This window comes from Sphaerodactylus townsendi, linkage group LG04, assembly GCF_021028975.2.
Source record: "Sphaerodactylus townsendi isolate TG3544 linkage group LG04, MPM_Stown_v2.3, whole genome shotgun sequence".
Lineage (NCBI taxonomy): Eukaryota > Metazoa > Chordata > Lepidosauria > Squamata > Sphaerodactylidae > Sphaerodactylus > Sphaerodactylus townsendi.
In genome coordinates, this window is record NC_059428.1 from 149,599,944 (window position 1) to 149,624,844 (window position 24,901).

The window sequence follows — 24,901 nt, forward strand, 5'->3', positions numbered from 1 at the left end:
CCGATATGCTGAAAGCACCAGGGATATGGCAGCCAAGAAACCCAAACACAGTTAATAAAATAGATCTCAGGTGCTCCTGACTTCCAGGCACTGGAATCCAGGCCAGGGAGCAAAGAGAGGAAGGGATGGGGGAGCTGAGATGCCCCCCTCTTCCCCATGCCCACCCCCCAAGAGATGGCACAGATGACCCCTGACCCCCATCCCGGGCTGCTCACTTTTGCATTGATGCGGGCCTCAAGACCCCAGCAAAGGGGTTCCCAGCAAAGTCAGCCATCACGGATTGGGGGAAACCACAGTGCCCGTTGATTTTCATGGGATCCACTGACAGCAGCAGCCCCTGTGGAGAGTGGGTGCTGACAGCCCGGGATCGCACCGCTCTGACCTTCGCACGAGACCGCAAGTGAAGGTTATGGCGGGGTTCCGCTAACTTCCCGAGCCTCTTTGGCCTGGCAGCCCGCTTGGACGATGGAGCCGAGAGCCCAGGAGGGCCTTTCTCGGGCACCGCCTTCGCACGAGGCCGCACGTCGAGGTTTGTGGCGTGTCTGAGCCTCTTTGGCCCAGGAGCCCCTTTGACGAGGGGAGCCTCGCGCTTTTCAAGGCGCCGCCTTCGCACGAGACGGCAGATGGAGATTGTGGGGGGCTCCTCCAACTTCCCGAGCCTCTTTGACCTGCCAGCCCCTTTGGACAATGGAGCCTAGAACGGCATTTCCCAGACGCCGCCTGCGCACGAGGCTGCACGTCGAGGTTGTGGCTTGTCGGAGACTCTTTGGGCAGGGGAGCCTCTGGGGACGCTGCTGCTGCTGCTGCCCTCCGGTGGCCAAAGCCGTAAACTACAAGCGCGTCCAGGCCTCTGGGCGCCGCTCCGCAAAGGGGCGTTGGGTCGTCCCTGGACCTAAAAATGTATGAATGAAATTGTGAAGGATTGGCCAGACGGCGTTACGATGGGAATTAGCGTTACAACGATGGATTACAAAGGCCGCCCTAGGGGCTCTCGGCGCCATTAATGCGTTTAACTTGCTCATGCCGTTGTTAACTGACCAATCTTGGCTCCCCGGCTTCAGAGAGCGTTACAACGATGAGCGTTACAACGACAATGGCGCCGAGAGCCCCTAGGGCGGCCTTTCTCGAGCGTTAGCGCTCTCGCTCTCTGGCAGCGTTAGCACGCTCTCGGGGAGCCCTCCACAGCGGCTCCCCTTCCCAAAGAGGCACATTATAGCAACTATAACCTGAGAAATGCCGTGTGGGAGGGGTGGGTGGGTTGTTGCGCTTGTAATTCACACCTTTGGCCACCGGAGGGCAGCGGCAGCAGCGGCCCCAGCGGCCCCCCTGCCCAAAGAGGCTCGGACACGCCACAACTTCGACGTGGGGCCTCGGCTCCTTAGTCCGAAGGGGCTGCCAGCTCAAAGAGGCTCAGGAAGTTAGCGGAATCCCCCCATAACATCCACGTGCGGTCTCGTGCGAAGGCGGCAGTCAGGGGAGGGATGGGGGGGGGGGGGCTCTCCCAAGCACTGTGGGGCAGATTCTCCTCAGCTGCGCACCCGATCAAGACGGGGGAGGGGGGTCCCAGGGAAGCCAGGCCAAGTTGGGGGCGGGGGCGTTTGAAGCCAATGACGGGAACCCCCTCCCTCCCCGTTGCCTCTGGGGTGACGAGTCCCGAGAAAGCACGCCGATTGGGCCGCCGCCCTTCCTCCTCCCCCTCCTGCCGGTGAGCGAAGTGGCCGGCGGGGAGAAGGAGGAGGGGGCCCTTCTGAAAGGTTGGCTGCGGCTGCTGCTGCTGCTGGGTCGTTGTCGTCGGTGGGGGGATTCTAGCCGCCCTCCCTCTCGCCCTCGTGGACGGGGGAAAGGGGCTGTCAGTGGCAGGGGCGTAACGAGGCAAACTGGAGCCCTGGGCAAAACCTGAGTTAGATCCCATGGGCGGCCACCCCACCAGGACCAAAAATTTATTTTTTTTTACACCAGGTCATTGGTGCCTGCAGGGGGTGTATTTTTAGACATATCAACACCAACATTTCAACATATCATCAGGAGACTGTCCTGACGCTACCCCTCAAGTTTGGTGCAGTTTGATTCGGGGGGGGGGGGGGCAAAGTTATGGACCCTTAAGAGGGTAGCCCTCATCTCCTTAGTTCGCATTGGAAAGAATGGGGGATGGGAGCACTCCTTTGAGGGTCCATAACTGGGTCCATAACTTTGCCCCCCCTGACCCAAACTGCACCAAACCTGGGGGGTATCATCAGGGCAGTCTCCTGATGAGACCCTGAAACTTTTGAGACTGTGCCTTCAGAAATGTCCCCCCCCCCCCCCGGCCTGCATCCCGCATTGACAGCAATGCAGAAAACTCAATGCAGAACAAAGATTCTTGGGCAAATTTCTGGGATGTTCCTGCAGGGGGCGTATTTCTGGGATGTTCCTGCAGGGGGGCGTATTTTTGACATATCAGAGCCAAAATTTCAGGGTATCATCTGGAGACTGTCCTGACACTACCCCTCAAGTTTGGTGCAATTTGGTTCAGGTGGGCCAAAGTTATGGACCCTCAAAAGGGTAGCCCCCATCTCCTTAGCTCCCCTGACCCAAACTGCACGAAACCTGGGGGGTATCATCAGGACAATCTCCTGATGATACCCTGAAATTTTGGTGCCGATTCGTCCAAAAATGCACCCCCTGCAGGCCAAAATGTGAAAAAACAACAAAAAATAAAAACGGATTGCTCACATGCTCCCATGTGACTCAAAATTCCGATGCCGTGGGCAGTGGCCCAAACTGCCCAATGGATGTTACACCTCTGTTTGCGCCAAAGAGGCCCTGACACTATGCAACCTCGACGTGCGGCGGCGGCGCCCGAGATAGGCCGTTCTAGGCTCTCGGCTACAAAGAGGCTCGGGAAGTTAGCGGGGTCCCCCACAGCCTCCACCTGCGGTATTGTGCGACGGCGGCACCCTCAGAAGCGCATCCCGGGGCCTTGGTTCCCCTCTCCAAAGGGGCTTCTCGGGGCGCCGCCTTCTCACGGGACCACAGGTGGAGGTTGCGTAGTGTCAGAGCCTTTTTGGCCCAGAAACCCCTCTGCAGAGCGGCGCCGAGAGCCAGGGATGGAAATTAATGCCCACAATTGTTGTAGACCGGAAGCGTCACACAGAATCTTTTCCCCCCATTATGCAGTCTTTATGGTATGGCGGGTTTGACGCACAAGCAGCCCCGTGACACGAACCGGCCAATCGGCTCTGCCAGCACCTGACCCTATGGACACACAGGTGAGCTTGTTCTGCTGCCCCGCCCTCCTCCCAGCTTCTCCTTTCTGATTGGACAGCCTGGATCGACCGAAAAAGCGGAAGGGGGGAGGAGTTCCCAAGAGCGCCGGCCAATCGCTACCCAGGGGTGGAAGGCGGAAGGAACGCCGCCCTCGTGGCAAGTGGAGGGGCTCCCGAGGTGCTGTCGGATGCTTGTGTGGAGGGGCGGGCTGTCCTCCTGGGTCCAGCGGCAGACCCTTGGCCCGTGGGGGGCCACCAGAAGGAGGGCCGGGGGAGGCGGGTATTTAATTGCTACATTTATTATTATTATTATTATTATTATTATTATTATTATTATTATTATTATTATTATTGACAAAAACAACAAACACATTGTATCACAACCGCCAGATCACTGGTTGGTGTTGGCCTTCTGTCCGCTTCGAGTTCCACCCTGAAACTTAGGAAAACATCACGTATCGGCATGAAATGTTTGCAGAGCCGAGTAGAGCAGCTTTCTGCATTTGGCAAACAGTGATTTTATTGATGTTAAGTTGTTGCAAGTATTATTTTTACTGTTGTTGTTGTTATTATACAGCTAGTGTGGTGGGTAAGAGAAAGTGAATTATAATTTGGAAAACTGGGTTTGGTTCCCCATTCCCGCTGGGCGATCCTGGGCCAATCACAGTTCTCTCAGAACTCTCTCAGCCCCAGCAACCTCACACTTCAGGGGCAGCCTACGGTTCCCGGCCTGTCCTCAACCTCCAATGAGAACAAATGAGCGTGGTTTGCACTAGACATACCTCACCCACCAGCCCCCTGTCCACACTGCACCGGCTCTCCCAAAACGTGCTCATGCACCACACAGGGGTCCATCCTAGAACATCGATGCCATCTCCCTTGCGTATCCCATCAGGCCAAAACCCAAATCTTCAGGCAAAATTGCCTCTTGGGCCCAACGTCTCTCCAGCCACACGGCAGGTGTCGATGGTGACAGAAGCTAGGATGGCCCTCCTCGGCACCCTCTCCCGTCCCTTGGCAAGTCTGGCCCGCCCACTGCAACCTTCTATACGAAGGGAGCTCCGGCGGATCCCTCGCTTGCCCCCTCGACAGATGCCAGCTAAGAACTCAGGCACATTTCAAAGAATGATCCGGTTTTTATTGTCAAGGAAGAAAAAAACCCCAAATCTATATCACAATTTTAAAAACTGTAGAAAATGTCATTACAAACACAAATGGCGGGCTTCCCTCCCTGTATTTGCACTGGAGAGCCCACTGTAACATGATTCTGTGTGCAGACAGCCTTGCAGTACCTGTGGTGGTGGAGGAATCGTACCTGCTTACCATGAGGAGGGTGGGAGGTAGGGGTGGGGGGGCTGGTCTCCCCTTTCAGCACTGGGCTGAAAGCAGATAGACAAAGAGAGGACCCAAACAGAGCCGGGCTCCGGCACTGGATTTGCAGTGCTTCGCTTTGGCGGCCCTTAAGCTGCCCTGTCCAATCCCAATTCAGCCTGTTGGTTCCCTCCAACAACCTCAGAGATATGGGAGTCACCGTCACAGTCAAGATGCTGGCAGACGAGGACATCAACCATCCTGCCACACCACCACGGGCCAAGCAAGTGGCGTGAAGGCAGTCGTCTGAGGTATTTGGGTGCGGTGGCACTGTCTCTCAGGTGGCTTCAGAGATAGGAAGAAGAGCGTGTCAAGTGAGAGCCGGTGGGGGGAAATATTTGGTAGTCCAGCGTCTCGGCACGGGTGCCGGCATCTGCTAGCATGTCCACACCTGCACAGGGAAGGAAGGTCATCAGCACTGAGTGGAAGAGGCCTGACCACGGCTGCTGGGTAAATAAAGCCTCGGCTTCGCTTGGCTTGCCCACAGAAGGGTCCCAGAAGCCCTCCTGAGAAATTCTAAGCAAAGAGCCTGCAGGGTCCAAAGGGGACCCAGTTTTTGAAGGTGGCCAGTGTGTCTCATTCAGTGCACACACACCCCACACACCCCCGCTGCAGCTTCAGGGCACAGCATCTGTCTGAGGGAAAGTGCAGCTTCACATGTCTCCCACTGCCTGTCCTGTCCCTACACTGTTGCATTTGTAGGCAGAGATACAGCACCAAGTGCAGGAAGCAGGGCATCAGGGTTCTGCCAGCAGTAAGATGCGCCATGCCACAGGCACCAACCCCTGCTGCAAAAACCACATCTCGGCTCCTCAAGGAAAAGGCAGCCCCCTCCCAGCTCTCCCTGCAAGTGACGGCATGAAGCAGCACAGGTCAGAGCCTCTCACCCATGGAATTCCCAGACTCCTCCAAGGCACCTGCCCGTGACAGACAACAGCAAAGTTTCAAGGAAGATCCTCTCCACTTCTGCAGGGACTTCGCCCACCCTATTCCCACATCAATGAACAGCCTCCGGGCTTACCTTGACGGTGCTGTCGACGGCACCCGAGAACAAGCGTCCCCTTGAGACAGCCAGCGCTGTGACACTACCCTGGTGTCGCAAGAGCGTCTGGGTACAAATCATGTTGTCCATGCTCCACACCTATACACCAAGACACAACCGCAGGCAGAGGGTGAGAGACTCACAGAGACCCTCTGGGCGACCGAGACAAGCTTGTGCTCAAGTCGACTACTAAGCAAGGATGTCATATAGCCTGTCTGAGACCAGCAGCAGCACTAGCAGAACTGAGCAGGCTTTGGGAGGCCGACAGCAAGGGAAGGAGCGCTGGCTACAAGGAAACACTCCAAGCACGCTACACAGTCAGGCAGTTCAAGGGCTGCAAGACTGTGGTGGAGGCTACTGGATCCTCTCGCTGTAGGCGGCCCACTTTCTATCATCCTCACCCACAACACTCCTCCTGGGGACATGCTGGGCACCTCCTTGGTGTGGTTCGCGGACCCGAGGCAACCATCTACTCTGCTGCCGGGATGTCTGGCCCTGCATGCTGCACACAGCTGCCTTCTCAAAAGGAAGCCACCTGTCCTACACAACTTTTCAAGGGGTTGACTCGATGGCTTTGGCCTTCCTTCTAGCACGTCTCCATCAGGCTACCCATGAGACCGTGGGGCTGGCAGCATATGAAAGCGCAGGACCGGATGGGCATCGTGCTACCCGGCCATGTCCTGCGCGAGCAGGAAAACTGACTGAACCACCCAGACGGGCACTCTGTTAATAACTCACTGCCCTTCCATAGCGGCCCAGCCCTGAACTGCAGAACCCTTCCCCAAGCCAACCCGATGGGAAGAGAAATATTTATCCTTTGCCCTCCTCCACTTCTTCCTCCCCAATGTGCCAACCGTGGCACACACGGCCCCCACCGCAGGGGTTCCGAAGAAGCCCGTACCCGCAGGGACCTGTCGTACGACGCGCTAAAGACTTTGGTTTGGTCAGGGGTGGAGATGACCGCCAGGGCATAAACGGTGCCCACATGTCCCGTCAGCGTGCGCACTTGCTCCTTGGACTCAATGTCCCACACCTGCAAGAAAAGAACACACAGATCATGCATCTCCTTCCAAACATTTCCGCTGCCCCAGCAGCTCCTTCTGGGGGCTACTTTCCAACAGGCAACGCAAGGGATTCCCGACTGCAACTGGAAAACCCCTCCAAAGACAGCTGTGATATTGTCTACTACTCCATCAGCCACCCACAGAAGAAGAAGAAGAGTTTGAATTAATATCCCCCTTTCTCTTCTGAAGGAGACTCAAAGGGGCTTACAATCTCCTTTCCCTCCCCCACCCCACAACAAACATCCTGTGAGGTGCATGGGGCTGAGAGAGCTTCAAAGAACTGGGACTAGCCCAAGGTCACCCAGCTGGCATGTGTTGGAGTGCACAAGCTAATCTGGTTCACTAGATAAGCCTCCACACAGCTGAAGTGGCAGAGCGGGGAATCCAACCCGGTTCTCCAGATTGGAGTGCACCTGCTCTTAACCACTACGCCACGCTGGCTCACTGGGCACCCTGCTGCTTCCCCCTCCCGTACATGAATGAGATTCTCGTAGGTGCCGCAGACAATGTGGTGGTTGGTGACCGCGATGGAGTAGACGCTTCCGCCGGAGGTCTGCAGAACGTGCACGCACTCCAGGTTCCGGATGTCCCAGATCTAGACAGCAAAGTGCCGAGAGGAAAAAGTAAGAGGGCCGTTCCCGGAGAGAGTAGGGCTTTGGCCGCCCTTCAGAGCAGAGTTCAGGGCACACGTAGCTCCAGGGAGTGACTGGGAACGTACCCACCTTGATTGTTTGATAGGACCCGCTGTACAGGTAGTTCTGGGATGCTACGAGTGCCCGGACCCAGTGGTTCAGCCCTGTCAGCTCCTTCTTCAGCTTCAGCTCCGTGCCCACAATGTCCCAGACCTTGAGAAAGGAATAACCACAACTCTGTCAACATGGGTGCGAAGCCCTCTGTCACAACCCTCTGTTCAAAGGCGGGAGGAGGTGTGCACAAGTGACCCCGACCGTCAAGTCACAGCACAGCACCCCTTTGCACGCTGCAGAGGAATGACTGCACCTGTCTCACGTTGGCTCAAACTGCCCTACAGGGGAGATACAGACCTTTTCCTTCATCTCTCAAAATACCAGAACTTGACAGGTGACCCAGTGAAATTGACAGTCGGAAAAATAAGAGTTTGGATTTATATGCTGCCTTTCCCTCCTGTAAGGAGACTCAAGGTGGCCTACAAGCTCCTTTCCCTTCCTCTTTCCACAACAGACACCTGGTGAGGTAGGTGGGGCTGAGAGAGTTCTGAGAGAACTGGGACTACCCCAAGGTCACCCGGCAGGAATGTAGGAGTGCAGAAACACACCTGGTTCACCAGATAAGCCTCCGCCACTCAGGTGGAGGAGCGGGGAATCAAACCCAGTTCTCCAGATTAGAATCCACCTGCTCTTAACCACGACACCAGGCTGGCTCTCAAAATTCAAAACGGACAACACTCAATACATGTGCCAAATGTGTAATTCTCTGCCAGCAGATATAGTAACGGCCTCAGGTGTAGACAATGTTAAAGGGGACTTTGGCAGATTCAAGCACTGTGGGTCTATCAACTGCTACTAGCTGGTAGCTACTAGGTGACCACAGGGAACCCCCCCCCCACATTCAGACACAAGTCCCCCTCTGAACCCCAGTGCCAGAAGCAGACACGAGGGGGAAGTCCTCGGCCTCTCCGTCCTGTTGCTGGCCCTCCAGAGGAACTGGTGGGGCCCGAGTGAGAGTGGGGGGCTGGACAGACGGGCCCCTGCACAGTCCATTCCACGCTCACCTTGATGGCTTTCAGGGAGCCACTAAACAGCATGTTGTGCGAGGAGACCAAAGTGCACACCGGGTTGTCGTGGGCACGGATGGTGTTGACCTTCTGCAGGGTTTGAATGTCCCAGACCTGCAACGGGAGGGAGGGAGGGAGGGAGGGAAGGGAAGAGAACAGCAGGCAGCAACCTCAGCAGCCTCTGCACAGCACGGAGGGAAGGCGGGTTCTGGCAAGCTCCCGCCCACTGCTGGACAAGGAATCAGCCCCAGTGGGCTCCCCTCCCAGGCCCGAGAACTTACGATGATGGTGCAGTCTGCAGAGCCACTGTACAGCTTGTTCCTGGGGAAAGAGCAAGGACACAATGTCAGGACAGCAGCTTGGAAACCCGGAGTGGATTGCCAGCAACCTGGCAGAAGACGGGCAACCATCACCACGGGACTAGTTGACACTTGTGGACTAGTGGCACTTTGTGGATTATTCACACAATGGCCAGGTTGCATTAAAGGCCGCACCGCAGTTCTGCAGAAGTGCCGAAAACCCAGAGCAAGTACAGTTCCCGACAATCTGAGCTTTATATCAGTTCCTAGACCTCCTTGGCTGCAAGCGCATGAACTGGCCACTCAGAGACTCACTTGCCAGATGGGTGGCAGGAAAAAACCACTGGTGTCTAGGACCGAGCCACAGTTATGCACCACAAGAACCCACGTCAACATTCTCAAGGTGTAGTGGCGTAGGTGAACTCTAATCTGGAGAACTGGGTTTGATTCCCCGCTCTGCCACTTGAGCTGTGGAGGCTTTTCTGGTGAGCCAGATTAGCTCGTGCACTCCAACACACACCAGCTGGGTGACCTTGGGCTAGTCACAGCTTCTCGGAGCTCTCTCAGCCCCATCCACCTCACAGGGTGTTTGTTGTGGGGAGGGGGGAGAGGAAAGGAGATTGTCAGCCCCTTTGAGTCTCCTACAGGAGAGAAAGGGGGGATATAAATCCAACGTTTCTTCTTCTTTTTCTTCTTCTTCAGCTACAGGGCAGCTCCATTTCCTACTCTGCCGTGGTTGCAGATGCAAACCACAGCAAGCTCTCAGCGCTCCGCATGCTCTAGGGTGCTGCTGGACAAACTATGCAGGCAAACGCTCAAACTGTGGCTCTCCCACCGCACTGCACCCCCCCGCCCTGCCTCTGTGGGCAAGAGCTGGCTACTGACTCACCCTTGGATGCAGAGTGCCAGGACAATCCCGTCATGGCCCTCTAAGGTCTTTTGGCACTTGTACGTGGTACAGGTATCCCACACCTAACAGGAAACAGAGAGGTCAGGGGCCGCCACACCAGAGCGGCAGGGAGCTGGGACAGGAAGCCCATCGAGATGCCAAAGCAGGAAACAACCGGGCTGCTCTCCCGCAGCCTGAAAGATGGGAAAAGGGCCGCCGTGCACCTGCTTTCCCGTCTTCCAGGCAGACACAGGAAAGGAACAGGCAGGTTTCCTCAGAGACCCCAGCGATTCTCACTGCGGCTTCCGGGCAGAGGCAACAGATGACAAAGGAGGAGGCATGCAAACATGTTGAGGAAAAACTGCCCCAAACTCCGCAAACGCGAAGCCCCAGCTGGAAGAGACCCGGCACTCACTTTAATGGTTTTGTCTGAAGAGCCGCTGAAGAGCAGGTCTCCGATGGAGTAGACGCAGAGGCACCAGACGGGGCCCTGGTGCCCAACGAAGGTCCCTTTGCACTTGAAGATCTGCTGGGGGTCGTAGGCTGGGAAGGTGAAGCAGGGAAAGGAGTATCATTTGCATTTGATTTCACTTTGCCCAGGAGCACAGAAGAGCAGCAAAAGGGCCCCAACTAGAGGCTCTGCTCTTTCGAGTACGAACAATAAAGAGCTCTGTGAAACTGCTAAGTTGTCCAAACACATGGATGTAGGTAAGGGGGGGGGGTTCTTGGGTTTGAACCCCCCCCCACATTCATGTCCGAAGCTCCACCCCTCCGTTTGTGGGTTTTTAAAACATTTTAGTGCTTTTTCGGTTTGTGGCCTGCAGGGGGCGCATTGTTTGGGCTAGCAGCACCAAACTTTCAGGGATTGTTTGGGGGACTCTCCTGATGATACTACCCGGGTTTGGTGAAGTTTGGTCCAGGGAGTCCAAAGCTATGGACTCCCAAAGGGAGTGCCCCATCCTCCATTGTTTCCTATGGGAGCTATAGGAGATGGGGGCTACACTTTTGAGGGTCCATAACTTTGGACCCCCTGAACCAAAATTCACCAAACCTGGCAGGAATCATCAGGAGAGTCTCTTATTGATACCAGCCAGGTTTTGCAGCCCAGTCCAGGAGATCAAAGCTATCAGACCTCCCAAAGGCCTTGCTCATTATTTCCTATAGGGCTATAGGAGATGAGGCTACACTGAGGTCCCTGCTAACCTTTGGACCCCCCCTGAACTGAAAAAGAATTCACCAAACTTGGGTGTTATCATTAGGAGAGTCTCCTAAAGATACCCTGAAAGTTTGGTGCTTCTATCTTAACAATTGCACCGCTGACAGCAGGCACCCCCCAAATTTCCCCAGATTCTTCTTTTAATCCACCCCTTTCGGCATGGATTTAAAGGGAGAATCTGAGGTCCTCAGTTTAGAAGAAGAAGAAGAGTTTGGATTTATATCCCCCCTTTCTCTCCTGTAGGAGACTCCAAAGGGAGACTTAGCAATCTCCTTTGCCCTCTTGCTCCCTCACAGCAAACACCCTGTGAGGGTGGGTGGGAGCTGAGAGGAAGCTCCGAAAAGCTGTGAGCTAGTCCAAGGTCACCCAGCTGGCGTGTGTTGGGAGTGCACAAGCTAATCTGAATTCCCCAGATAAGCCTCCACAGCTCAAGTGGCAGAACAGGGAATCAAACCCGGTTCCTCCAGATTAGAATACACCTGCTCTTAACCACTACGCCACATTGAAAGTGATGCTGTTTTCAGGGGTCGGGATAATCCACCCCAAAACAGCATCACTTTCAATGTTGTTTAACTGGGGACCCCAGATTCTCCCTTTAAGGTGGATTTAAAAGGAGAATTTGGGCTCTCTAGTTTAAACACCATTGAAAGTGATGCTGTTTGGGGGTGAATTCCAGCATCACAGCGGCTGCCCGGGGGGGGGGGGGGGGGCAAAACTCAGATTTTGCCCCCGGCCCCCTTTTCCCTCTATGTCTCTGCCCAGAGGGGAGGGGCAGGGCAGGGCAGGGCAGGGCAGTCTGCCATCCCTGACCTCGGAGAGCTGCTTTTATAAGCGCTAGGCCAAGGGCGGGGCTTGGGGAGGCGTGGCCATGCCCTGGGACGGGTGGGGGTGTGGCCCCACCCCGAACCTCCCCCATAAAAAATCTATACCTATGTCCTTGTCCAAACAGTAATTTCTGACTGCTCCAATTAAACCATCTCATTTTACCACTTTGGTATTTTCTTAATCTTGAGACCTTATCCTTACAAGACTGCATGTAGGTTGCCCCGTTCTCCCGACAATAACATCTTCCAAGTGGGAGGGCCAAACTGAACACACTAGAACCAAGGGAACTATGTCTACCATTCTGCAATTTGCACAACCGTCGTCGGGCTAAACCAGCCCGTTATGGATACGAGAGAGATGCTGCAGGATACTCACAGCCCAAGATCCCCATGTTCAGCCGGGCGTTGATATGGGACAACTCATCCTGAAAAGACACACCACGCAGCCGGGAGTCAAAGGTGAAAACAGCAACAGAGGAGGCCATCAGCCCTCACGGGGCCAAACCACCCATCCCTCAACACAGCCCAGAAGGGAATGAGCCGTAGACAGAGAACTTTTCCCCAGGGCGGAGAGCTCCAGGAAGGGAGCCAGTCTGTGCTCTGTGCTCGGTAAAAGCTGCTTTGCAAGCAACGACACTCACATTCAGCATGGAGGCGTCACGCCGGAACTCCATCATGTCCTCGTTTAGCTTGCTCTGGTTCTCATCCAACACGTCTGCCCAGCAAAAAAAAAAGGGGGGGAGAAAGGGGGCCGTTGATTCTTTGCATCACCCCTCAGGCGAGCAGATTTGACACAGCAGGTCGTACAGACCCCCCACCCAGCCCTCTGGATTCTGCAGCTCTCCAGCACACCTGATCCCTTTGCCATAAAGGCAGCTACGAGTCTTGTGACCCGTCACCCAGGGTAGCGTCAGCTCACCCCTGTGGCAACTCCCTGCCAAGATGGCCCACTGTGCCCCACCCCTGCAGAGACTGCTGGAGTCATATCTAGGACCCGCTCTCCAGCCCCATGTGCTGACTCTATTTCTGTGCGGTCATTCCTCAAAAGCATTTGGGGGTGGGGGAGATGCCGGGTGCCCCACCACCATTCTCTCGTCATAAGCAGCCAGGGAGGGAGGTCATGCCTGCTTGACATGACCCAGCAAGCTGCAAGGTCAGTTCTCACGGTCTGTGTGCCCTGCTCACAAACAGCCTGAGAGAGGCCAAGCAGCGCTCAGGGGCAGTGGTGGGTGGCCAAAGAAAAGCATCAGTGTGCCTTTCCCAGCCAGGTCCTTCACCTGAAAACACACACATACACACACACACACACCCCAGTTCTTTGGCCGGACCCACTGGACCGGCTTGCCTCCACTGGGCCTTTGCACCCCGAGTCCTGCAGAGGAAGGGGCCTCCCTCTCCCCCAGGAGACTGACCAAACTTCATCTCCAGGTTCTTCTCCAGCTGGTCGATCTTCTCCGAGAGCTTGCCCAGCATGGAGCGCAGGAAGCCGATCTCCTGGTCCTTCTGGGCCAGGGCCACCTGCATCTCGTGGAAGCGGTCGTCCGTCTGCTGCAGGAACTCCTTCAGGCCCTCGAACTTGCACATCTCCAGGTGGGCCTCGTACGTGTCCTGGTTCCCGATGAACAGGCACCTGGAGGGCAGGAGGGAAGCGGGAGGAGGTGGGAGGAGGAGGAGGAGGAGGAGGCTGGGGGGGCTGGCTCCGGACTCCCCTCTCCGTCCACCACACGCATGCGGGACCACCTCCGACGCACCTTCTCTAACCAAGCCTGGCCCACCCGGGACCTGGAGTCTGAGAAGCCTGCGTAGCAACACCCTTTTCCTGGAAAGTTCTTAGCTCTGCTCATTATTCCCCCTCTGAATCCTTTCAGGCAACACACTGAGAGATCGTGTGTGTGGCTTCTCCAAACAAAAAATGGCACAACCCATCAGAAGGTCGTGCCGCTGAAGTTTGGGGCAGGATCTTCAGGCGACCCCAGCAGAGCGCAGTGGGTGCCCCTCCCCCAACCTCCCCTGAGCTGGGAAGAGCTCTACCCTCCTGCTTACCCATATTTGGAATGGGGGCACTTGATGTGCTCACACTCCTTGAGATGGGCCTCCAGGTTCATCTTGAGAAGGGGAGGGCAGTTCGGGTTGTTGGGACACCGCACTGGCCGATAGTCGCAGCTGGCTTCATGGTCCCTGGATGGGAGAGAGAGAGAGAGAGAAAGGGGGCACACTCCAGCGCACCAAGAGACCTCAAGGTCACCCAGTGGGGAACTAAATGCTCCCTCACACAGGGTGCAATCCTGCAAAAGCACTTTGCAAACAGCACCGCTTTCCCCTGGCACAAGCAGCCTTCCTCTGATGCCAAAGCTGTCATCAGGAGACTCCTTGCCCAGAGACAAGAGCCCCTGTTCAAAGAGCAGATTATGCAGCTTCAATTAAAAAAAGGGGACTAGACTAGGAGCACGAGTCTCAACTACACTGAACATCCAAATTCCAAGGCAGTCTACCAGGTGGTCAGGACACAACCTTCCACTGGCTGGCTGCTGCCCGTGGGTGGATCACATTTTTAAAGTCCTTTTTCGGCCAAATCTCTTTGCAGGAGATTTCTGGGGGCAACCCTGCTCCCACTTGGTTACATGACAAATGTGGGCAGCCCCTCCCCGTAAGAAGACAGGCCAATCAGGTCGCATGAAGTCTTTTGAGGGCTGGCCCTCGCCCTGCCAACTTCGTGGCCACTAAGAACGCGCCACCCCTCCTCTCCACACACACAAAACTTGGAAACGCAACCAGGAGGCGTCTTTCAAGATATTTCCCGGTGCCAAGAGATGCAGAAAAGAACAAGAGGTTTCAAGGCCCAAGGAAAACATTGAAGCCCCCAACCACTAGGACACCCGGCCAACTTACTTTCTGGCACTGAGCTTGATGGTAAAGGGGCACCCACGGGGGTCCACTTCAAAGGCAGAGGGCTTGCCGCTCGCCACAGGCCTGCAGCCGTATTTGCAGTGGATGAAGAGCTCTCCGATCTGTTCGGCCACAGCGATGTTGTTGACGACCACGGTCAGTTTGGCATTGTCCACCGGGCACTTCTCTGAAAAGAGACGCAAACAGAGGTGGGCACGGCGGACTGCATTTGGCAGGGGGAACTGGGAAGAGAACGGGCAGCACCCCAGCACGTCTGCCTGGGCTTCACTCGGGCACTTACCAGAGGTTAAGGCACATCTCCTGCAAAATGTGTGCTGCGAAGGGAGAACACAGAGGCGGTAAGAATGGCATTTGCAGCAGAGACCTCCGGACAGCTCATCGGTGGGGCCTTCCCTTATGGCTTCTTCTCTGCGCCTGGTCTTCCAAGATATCCTGCTTCTGCACTTGGATGTTCTGTTCAGCTACCTGGGCTCATAAGCTGTCAGTGCACCCACTATCAACCCCCACCCCGCAGAAGGGGAACCCCCCCCCAAGAGATCCATGGGACCACTGCCAGCTGCCCATCCAGGAGGTGGGTCATAAGACACACAGACCCTCTGCCCCGGTTTCTCTCCTCCCTCCCTCCCTCCCTCCCTGGCCCTTGCGAGGCTCGTCTGCGGAGCCTTACCCCACAGGTGGTGATCACGGGGTCTTTGAAGACGCTGCAACACAGCTGGCAGCAGAGCTTCACTGACGGCTGCTCAGCAAACACCAGCGGCTCCTGAATGGGTGGGAGAGGAGAGCGCTCTGGTGAAATGGCAAGCTTTGCCCTCTCCCCCGGACTAACTCCAATTCAGTACCAACTGAGAGGGGTGTGTGTGTGTGTGTGTGTGTGGTGTGTGTGTGTGGAAGCCAGAACACTTCCTTTGTAACAGAGCAAACCCCTCACTCTAGAGCAGGGGTCTTCAAACTATGGCCCTCTATGGTTCATAGACTACAATTCCCATGAACCCTACCACTTGGCCATGCTGGCAGGGGCTGATGGGAACTGTAGTCCATGAACATCTGGAGGGCCATAGTTTGAAGACCCCTGCTCTAGAGCCTCAGCCCCCAACCATTGGGCACCCGCCTTCCTCTCTGGAAAAACAGCCACAAGAGGGGGGCAGCTCAGCGTCTCTGGTCCAGTGCGGCTCCGCCCACGGACGCAACAGTAGACCTTTGCTCTGGGCATCGTGCAAGACGGAGGCCCAGAGTTCATGGCTGTGGCATCCAGAAGGCTCTTCTGCTTGTGGCTCCGGCCCCGAGAGAGGCTGGCCCCTGCTCACTCAAGTGCCCAGAGCTTGGTTTTGCCACCTGTGGCCATGGAGTCCCCTCCCGCCTTGCACCACACAGGGGCTCCCCCTCCTAGCCTGGCATGACATTCACACACAATATTGAGGACCACCCCAGTGGCAATCCAAATGGGGCAGAGGCTAGAAAGGAGTATGGGGCCAAAGGGGATGCTCGTGTGACCAAGGACCAGAGAGATACGATCCCACTTGGAGAATGGAGGAAGATTGGGAGACACCACCCAGCACAAATCCCTGTGACCATGGCCCGTGCTTCTTCGGAAGTCCCCACCTGTAAGTCAGGCGACTCTTATGTGCAATCTCTGCGCCTGGGCCACTGGGGTCACCCTACTGGCTCCTCCTCTTCCTCGTGGAGAGAGAAAGTCGAGCGCAGGGACATATTGGACTCGGAGTGCAGTGAGCGGACGGAGATGGCCGAGTCGGACCGGCGCGGAGTGCTGATGGGCGGCTAGGGACAAGAGCAAAATGGGGACGCTCATAAAGCCCTCGCAACCCCAGCTGTTCAGAAAGGGCTCTGAAGGCCAAATCCTGCCTGTCACAGTAAGTTCAGGGTAACTGCCGTTACTGCGGAACAAAAGGCAAAACTACAAACCAGGGCTGTACAGAAGCCATTAGAAGAAGAAGAGTTTGGATTTATATCCCCCCTTTTCTCTCCTGTAAGAAGACTCAAAGGGGCTGACAATCTCCTCCCCCCCCCCACCACCACAACAAACACCCTGTGAGGTGGGTGGGGCTGAGAGAGCTCTGAAGAACCATGACGAGCCCAAGGTCACCCAGCTGGCGTGTGTTGGAGTGCACAAGCTAATCTGGTTCACCAGATAAGCCTCCACAGCTCAAGTGGCAGAGCAGGGGAATCAAACCTGGTTCTCCAGATTAGAGTGCACCTGCTCTTAACCACTATACCACGCTGTCTCTCCATTAGAAGGGAAGGAGGGGGGAATCTACACCCTGCAGTGTCTTTCAGTGCGCAGGATGGCAACCGACTGGCATGTCCCCTCCAGCTCTGAAGAGTTCAGCAAGAGCCACAACGCTGCTGCTTCGCTGCCGACGGAGAAGCCGCCAGGAAACTTTTCACAACACCTGCTCTGGCAAAGCTTGCCGACCTCTCAAGCAGCCACTCAGCGGCTTTAAGGAGGGAGAGAGGAGAACAAATGACCCCGGAGCCTGCTTCTTCCGAAGCCAGATTTTGTGACCGGGACGGCCGCTTCCACCCACGGCAGGGTCCTGCAGGCAGCCTGTCGCTTTTCTTTCTGGAAGGCCTATTGTCTCACCGCAGCTGGCGAGCGCCTCTCTTCTGATCGGCGTGGCACCCTTTGGGATTGGAGAACATAAGGAGCTCCCGAAAACTCTCCAGCTCAGATTCAGAGGGAGCCCAGAGAACCCATCAGGCCATTTGTTTTCAGCTGGGAGAAGGACAGCATTAAACTGCGGCTACCTAAAGCTCAGAACGGGTGAGGCAGATTCGGGCCCTGGCAGACAAGAGGGAAGGACGAGGAAAGCGGCGGATCCACTGTCTGGCCTGCAAAGTCCTCACCTGGACAATCCTCAGGGGGATACTAGCTGATGGTGGCCCGGAAAATGTCCCCGCTCTAGGCGCCCACACAGTTCCTGCTGACTGGCAAACGTGCCAAGCCACAAACCCCAGCTGGCCTATCCTCGAAAGAGCAGCTGTGAGAGGCCTCTGAAACCACGAGCTGCCCACTCTCACCTTCCATACATGGAACCGGCAGGGTCCACGCCGCCTTCTGCCCCCACAGCTCGGTCCTCCTGAAAGCTAAGCCTGCTCCTGGGCAGAGGCTCCCGAGCTCTGCCGTTTCTAAGAGCGCTCTCTGCAAATCCTGCCAAATGGCTCTGCGTAGATGGCCGGAGACTTCCTCCAATTCAATCTGCTCTGAGTTCTGCTTTCTGGCTTCCTGTTTGGGGTGTGTGTGTGTGTGTGTGGAGAGCCAGCTGGGCATTCTGCCTGCCAATCACAGAGCCCGAACGGACTCTCGCTCGGCTGAGATTGGCTCGGTGAGGATTGCTGCCGCTGGAATCGCACCCTCCTCTGAGTCTTCCACACAGTGTTACACAGCCAATGCTGGGGAGGGTCTCTGGAGAAGGGCAGCGATCAGATTCACTCAACAACCCTGCCCGCCCCGCAATGTAAATAGGTCAGACTGCTTCCCAGAGTGGCCAGACAGATTTCTAATTCAAAAGGTTGGCAGCAGAGTCACCTGAGGTCCACTAACCTTGGGGCTCTAAATGTTCAAACTTCTTCAATTATATTATTACCCACACTCTGAAGGAGGAGGAGGAGGGAGGAGTAGTAGTTTGGATTTATATCCCCCCTTTTTTAAAATTGCAATTTTAAAGGTAGCTTTGATTAAATGAGAGCATTTCCCTTTCAGAAACAGTACACCACGGGAGCTGAAATTCAGACCCATTAAGCTGCCTTATACTGAATGAAGAAGAGTTTGGATTTATATTTCCCCTTTCTCTCCTGTAAGGAGACTCAAAGGGGCTTACAACCTCCTTCCCCCCTCCCCCACAACAAACACACTGTGAGGTGGGTGGGGCTGAAAGAGCTCCAAAGAACTGTGACTAGCCCAAGGTCACCCAGCTGGCATGTGCACAAGTTTATCTGGTTCACCAGGTGAACCTCCACAGCTCAAGTGGCAGAGCAGGGAATTAAACCCAGTTATCCAGAGTGAACCTGCTCTTAACCACTACCCCCTGCAGGGCACATACCATGCCATCCTCCTCGTCCCGAGGGGAGTAGGTGAGCGTGCTGGAAGAGGAGGGCGTCCGGCGGTGCTGCTTGAACGTGCTGCTACCATCCGCTGCAACGACAGGCACAGGAGACGTTCTGAGACCTGACCGGTCCACATTTATTCACAAATCAGGGCAAAACAACCACAACCATCTTCATGTCCACCCCAGATTGACGACCCTGGAAGAGGTGGCTCCGAAAACAGACCTCACCGTTCATGTCTGTGGCTTTTTAACTCGGCAAACACAGAAAGCAATTGCTGGCCAGGACACCAACGTGGGGCCTCTGAAAGCTGAAGTAATGATCCGAAATTCACAAATGGGGATGGGGAAGGCCTTGGCCCCGAACTCAGAATGGCGGCTGTTCCCTTGCAGACTTCCACAGGCAAAGGAGATGGGAAAGTGGGACTACGTGTGAAGGCACAGAACAGCCTTCTACCAAGTGGGGCCTTTGGCTGAGGTAGCCGTGGGTCTGATCCATATCTTGCTGCCCTCCAGAGTTCTGTCTCCCCTTCTTCCCTGTCCTCATAGTTAGGATGGGATGTTCAATGGGACAGGGGCTGATGACAGGATCCTTTGGACATCTGTGTCCAACTGTGAAATCTTCATGAATGGTTTCATTATACCGTTTCCCTTTTGGAATCTCTTCTTACTGATGTTCTGGAATTATGTCTGCAAGCCATACTGAGCCCAGCTTAGGCGATGGAGGGTGGGGTATTAAATTTAATTTTTAAAAAGTCACACCCTTTGTCTCTCATTGACTCCCCTTAGAGCAGGGGTCTGCAACCTGTGGCTCTCCAGATGTTCATGGACTACAATTCCCATCAACCAATTGGCCATGCTGGCAGGGGTTGATGGGAATTGTAGTCCATGAACATCTGGAGAGCCACAGCTTGCAGACCCCTGCCTTAGAGGCAGCGGCTGCCTGGGATCTCCCATGAGGGATCTCCCTGAAACCTCCCACACGATCCCTTTAACTGGGGTGTGGACAATTGAACTGGAGAACTTTTGCCGGCAACGCCGATGCGGTGGAGCACCCAAGGGCTCTGGGCTGGCCGTGCCGGAGTAGAGGCCCCAGGGGCTCTCCACAGCAATCCAGCAGTTTGAGGTCTGGGGCACAGTCGCTCCGCTGGTGTTTTGGTTTCCATGGCAACAGGAAGGGAGGCGGGACCAGCCAGGGAACGACAGCCTCTCTGGGCAGGAGAGAAAGGTGTGGAGTTCCCTGCATTTACCTTTGGTGATGGTGGTCACTGCCGAGAACGCAGGGCCAAACGTGGTCTCCATCCTCGTCTGAAACAGACAGAGACCCCTGTTACCCTCTCAGCAGCCCTCCACGGACCAAGACGGCGCTCGTTTGCCCGGGTGGCGAGGAAGAGACAGCCATTTCCTAACAAAACAGACCCCCTTTGCATCAAGACAGCAAAAGGAAACACACCTCCCTCCCCAAGGCCACCCCGATCTTTCTTACCCCGTTCGCGCTTTCTGAAGAAGCGCCGTTGGCTGTGCCGCTGGAGTAACGGTTGTAGCGGGCGTTTTTGTTGGTGCTCATGCTCTAGCCCCACATTCGCCAGTCATAAAAGCTGCCGCTGGCAAAACAAGAGAGACCGTCAGACGTGACTTTAGGCTCTCAGCCACTTTGCCACAACAGTTCTGCTCAAGGTGGCCTCAGGCTGGATCCTGAGATCTGTGACACGAAGCACAGCGCTTTCTTCCCTTCTGCCAGTGGGGGAAACTCCACAGCATCACAACCAGCAGAACAGACACATTTTCATGTTGACAATACTTGTATATGCATTTGACGCCTTATGCATCCTTTCCGCTCCTTCAGGGTCCCCAAGGCAGCAAATGGCAGAAACATGAACACATTTCAGCAATTAAAAATTCAGCTAAAATTATAAAATGGCTGGGTCGTGAGGGCTGAGTCCAACCCCCAAATCTGAGGGGGCTCCAAGGCCAGAATCCCCTGATCCAGCAGGCAACTGTTTTCAAACTGGGCACTTCTCCCTACCGCACTGAAGTACAGGAAAGCCAGGACTGGTTCCTTGCGGGGGGTGGGGGCGGAGGACACACAGAAACACCTCAGTGGGCCAAAAGGTATACACAGATATATTTTGGGGGATCACCACCTTAATAAACAGGTGCCTGGACTCTTGAAGGTTTTTCTCCTGAAACTCTGGTTGGCCTCTGAGGAGCTCCTGGGCTCAAAGGAACGGCCTCACTAATTGTGCACCTGTGGGCCGTCAGCCTCTTTTGTTGTTATGAGAAACAGCAAAGCACATTTCAAAGCACTTTTCTAATGAGTCAACTTCACATACCCGCAGTGCTTGCTGCGCTAATCTTTAATCCCAGAAGAGCTCCACTGGGGCTTCGGAGGAGGCATCTTTGTGCAGATAAAGCAGGTTTCCTTACGAGTGAGTCTGTGCTGACTCAGTGGAGGCCAGGGTAGGGGTTGGGGTGGGGGGTACACTTGACCATCAGGTTCACCAGGAGTTCACATTTAAAGCAATTGCTCTTTCCTCCAAAGCAATATATGCCCCATCATTCTGCATGCAAATGGGCCCTTTTTATACAACAAAAATTACTTTCATTTTAACAGTGTTGTTGCATTCATTTTCAGTGGGGCAGCCCCCTTTCTCCCCTTCCCCTGTGGTGCTTCAGATGGGGAGAGGCCAGCGACTGAAGCAGCAACCTCTTCCCACTGGACAAACAGAGTCAGCCTGGTGGAGTGGTTAGAGCAGGGGTCCCCAAACTACGGCCCGGGGCCCAAATGTGGCCCCCTGAAGGCATTTATCCAGCCCGCCAGGCATGGCAGCGATGGCTCCATTCATGTGCAGTGGGGGCTCGAGGGAGAGGAGGAACCGGCCCCAACGGCTGTTGATTGCAGTTACATGATGGCACCCCCAAATCTCCATGAATTTTCTGACCCACAGTTGGAAACCTTACATGTGGCAACGCCTGCTCCGCCCTTCCCTCTCAGCTACTCCATGTTTTGCTCTCAGGCTTTCTGTTCCGCCTCACTCCCTATTGGCATTTATCCAGTCAGCCCAGCAGGCTGGCGAATCGCTTCGCTGGCTGCCCTGAGGGAGGGAAAAAGAATCCAGGAAGATGTGCTCTGATCCTGGGTTAGATGGAATGCTTCATTGGGAAAGGATTCTGCTTTTTACAGGGGAAGGTATTCCACAGCCTCCCTAACAATATTTGGAGCCCACCCTGTACTTGACATACTTTGGTTACTGTTCTAAAAATAGACCATGACAGAAAGGCTGAAAGGTGAAATCAAACATTTTACAATCATTTGTGCATAGGAATTTGTTCAGTTTTTTTTAGTCCGGCCCTCCAACAGTCTGAGGGACAGTGAACTGGCCCCCTGTTTAAAAAGTTTGGGGACCCCTGGGTTAGAGCATCAGGCAGCGACTGGGCAGGGCCCGATTCGAATCGCTACTCTTCCAATGACTCTCCCTGGGTGATGTGAGGGTCTCAACCTAACCTACCCCGCCAGGTCATTGTGAGAGTAAAATGGAGGAGAAGAGAATGATGGGGAGAAAGGCAGGATGTAAATGAAGTCAATAAATGAATATGAGGGACAGAAGTCTTTTCCTTGACACTACTGGAATGAAGGGCACCTCATTTCTAACTTCCCCATTTAGCTTGATGAGCCACCTGTGAAGAGGTTTGTTTTTGCCTTCATTAGGAAATGCAAACTAACAGAAGACCCACGTCTTACTCAATCACAGCATCTCTTATTTTAAAATCTACAGGGCATTTGTAGCCCTGTTTTTGCAAGATCCGCTAGAAATACGTGTTATGAATTATTCCCTCACTCTGGAAAACCTCCGCCTGTGTATATCACAAACTCTTGTGTTCCAATGAATTAAAAGTATATATGGATAATGAGACTAATGGGTTCAAATAGTATGCCAAACTACACAACAGCAAAGTGAAATGATGCATTATGAAACAGACACTCCAATTTAGAATTTTAAATAATGCTGTGATTCTTAAAAAATTTAAATGCCATTTCAAATTGGAAGAGAACTGTCCTCTTTCTTTGCTGCTAAATATGTAACCAACATGGTGACCCTGATGGGGTTTTCAAGGCAAGAGATGTTGGAAGGGGGTTTGCCATCACCTACCTCGGTGGTCTCCAATTCAAACACTAACCAACTAACCAGTGTTAGTTCTGATGAGACTGACCAGGCTCTCCAGGTCAGGGAAGTGTAAGTACAGGTGGAAAAAAGCAGACTCCAGCTTGATGACTCACATTTCTTTTCAGATAGAGAGAACGCTCTTCTTGCCATGACTTTGGTACTCAAAACAACAACAACAAAGTTGCCCTGGCAATTATTCCAAGGGCTTGAGTGAGCAAGCAGGCATGTCCTCAGTTAGGGAGGAAACAAGCATTTAAAAAACAAACAAACCTTGAATAAGAACAAGTGAAAAACTTCAGGTATTGTGTTCAGTTATCTCATTTTTATTCCCCTCTCCTCTTCCCAAAAGGTCAGGTGGAACAGAGAGTTCTTTCCTCCACTATTCAGCCTTACAATAACTCCATGAGGTACACTGGGCACAAGATTATACTTGGCTGAAGGTCACCCTGCAAGCTTCATGTCTGCAGAGGAGGCTTCAACGTGGGTCTGCCAGGGAGGAGTATAACACGGTTTAGGGATTGCTTTAGCTACACGGATACTAACTCTATTTCTTTTCCCAAGGAAGGCCCAAAGTGCCTTACATCATCCTTTTCTCCTCCATTTTATTAGCACTGTTTGGTTGTTTATGCTCAGCCTTTCCTGCTGAGATTCAAGGCGGATTGCACAGTGTAAACCAAATACAGTCCACGGGACGGGACACCCAATAAACAGGGTTTAAACTACAGAAACCTGAAAACAAACAGAAGTCTTGAACAGAGCAGAAAGAAATCGGGAGCTTGAAAAGGCGGTATGTTAAGTTAAGTCTAAAACTACCTTGTCTGGGCCTATTTACAGTAATCACTTTTGGCAGCCACAACCCCAACCCTCGGCTAGAGCGACTTTCTGACCACCCTGTGCAGAAAGCCCTCTGGAATAATTCCATGTTGCAGATTGCAGAATGCTCAGGAGAGTGGGAGTTTTCAGATAAAAAGCACCTAAACAAGAGAAGACCCATTTGCCACCAACATCCTCCTCTTTTGGCAAGCAGGTGACGCCTAGAAGACACCTTCTCTGAAAGTGTCCACACGCACCATTTGTCTGACAAGCGATCTGCACCCATCTTCCCTCTTCATGCACTTTTATTAGCATTATTTCATTCCTGTGAGCATTTATTTGTTGAATGATTTTTTTACCCAGCCTTACACAGAGGCCTCTAGGCAGCTCGAAATAAAAATCAGGATAAAAAAAACATGCTGATAAATACATCATAGATAAAACAATACCAATAAACACTCGTGAATAAAAACATCATAAATGGACACTCAACTCTCTCCCCCCTCCCCCCTGGCATTATTATTGTCCCAGCGTCAGTGGTCGGGGGCTCCGTCCTCAGCAGAAGCAGCATTTGAGAGAGAAAGACCCCACATCTTCCCAGTTGCCAATCCCCAGGTGGAGCCGGGAGATCTCCCGGAATGGTAGCGGATCTGTGGGTCACAGAGAGAGCTATGAAGGAGATGTCCGTTGCAAGGGGGTGGGTGGGCTCGGCGGCCTCGTCCCCTGCTGGGGGGCCCTCCCCAAATTTCCAGAGATTTCGCAACCCGGAAGCGGCAACCCTGCGTGTTATCATCATCATCATCATCATCATCATCCACAATTTACAGTCAAATTGTGGGGGAGGAGCTTAAGAGAAAAGGGCTGAAACTCCACGTGGGGGGGGGGCTCCCCACTTCCGGGTTTTATTTTCCCGACAGGAGGACCAGCCGCAGCAGCGGAGGAGAAGACGTTATCCCACCGCCACCCCCGGAAGGCGGCGCTGGCTAGGCCCCAGCGGCCGCCATTTTCTCCCCTTACTCAGGCCTCACCTGTGGGCCGCGGCGGTGGCGGCCCGCGTTCGGCGTCCCATTCCCGCCCCCCGGCCCCGGCCGAGCACCGACCCGCCGCCGGTTTCCTCAAAGCCCTACGCAGGCCGAGCGGAGACGGAGCGACGCCGGGCCGCGCGGCGTGCCGGGAGTTGAAGTCCTTCCCTCGGCCGGCTCCCCTTCCCACACAGCTGCTCAGCCCGGCGCATGGACTACAAACCCCACA

At 54.4% G+C, this 24,901-nt stretch overlaps 1 protein-coding gene across 2 annotated transcripts; it reads right to left on the bottom strand.

Moving 5' to 3' along the window:
- Positions 1 to 4,361: 4,361 nt before the first annotated feature.
- Positions 4,362 to 24,857, bottom strand: TRAF7 (TNF receptor associated factor 7). Of its 2 annotated transcripts, XM_048495010.1 has the most exons (21): positions 24,679 to 24,857; positions 20,158 to 20,275; positions 19,922 to 19,979; positions 18,669 to 18,760; positions 16,270 to 16,386; positions 15,278 to 15,370; positions 14,891 to 14,924; positions 14,593 to 14,776; positions 13,747 to 13,881; positions 13,116 to 13,333; positions 12,345 to 12,418; positions 12,080 to 12,128; positions 10,079 to 10,206; positions 9,664 to 9,746; positions 8,757 to 8,796; positions 8,473 to 8,589; positions 7,445 to 7,567; positions 7,198 to 7,317; positions 6,560 to 6,691; positions 5,638 to 5,757; positions 4,362 to 5,007 (listed from the first exon to the last, which is right to left on the bottom strand). In XM_048495010.1, exons 2-21 carry the CDS (start codon positions 20,236 to 20,238, stop codon positions 4,993 to 4,995), a joined length of 2,013 nt encoding a protein of 670 aa, XP_048350967.1. In that variant the 5' UTR covers positions 20,239 to 20,275; positions 24,679 to 24,857; the 3' UTR covers positions 4,362 to 4,992. The 2 variants fall into 2 exon arrangements, with proteins under 2 accessions (XP_048350967.1, XP_048350968.1); XM_048495011.1 differs by lacking the exon at positions 24,679 to 24,857 and having other exon boundaries at positions 19,922 to 20,076.
- Positions 24,858 to 24,901: the final 44 nt, after the last annotated feature.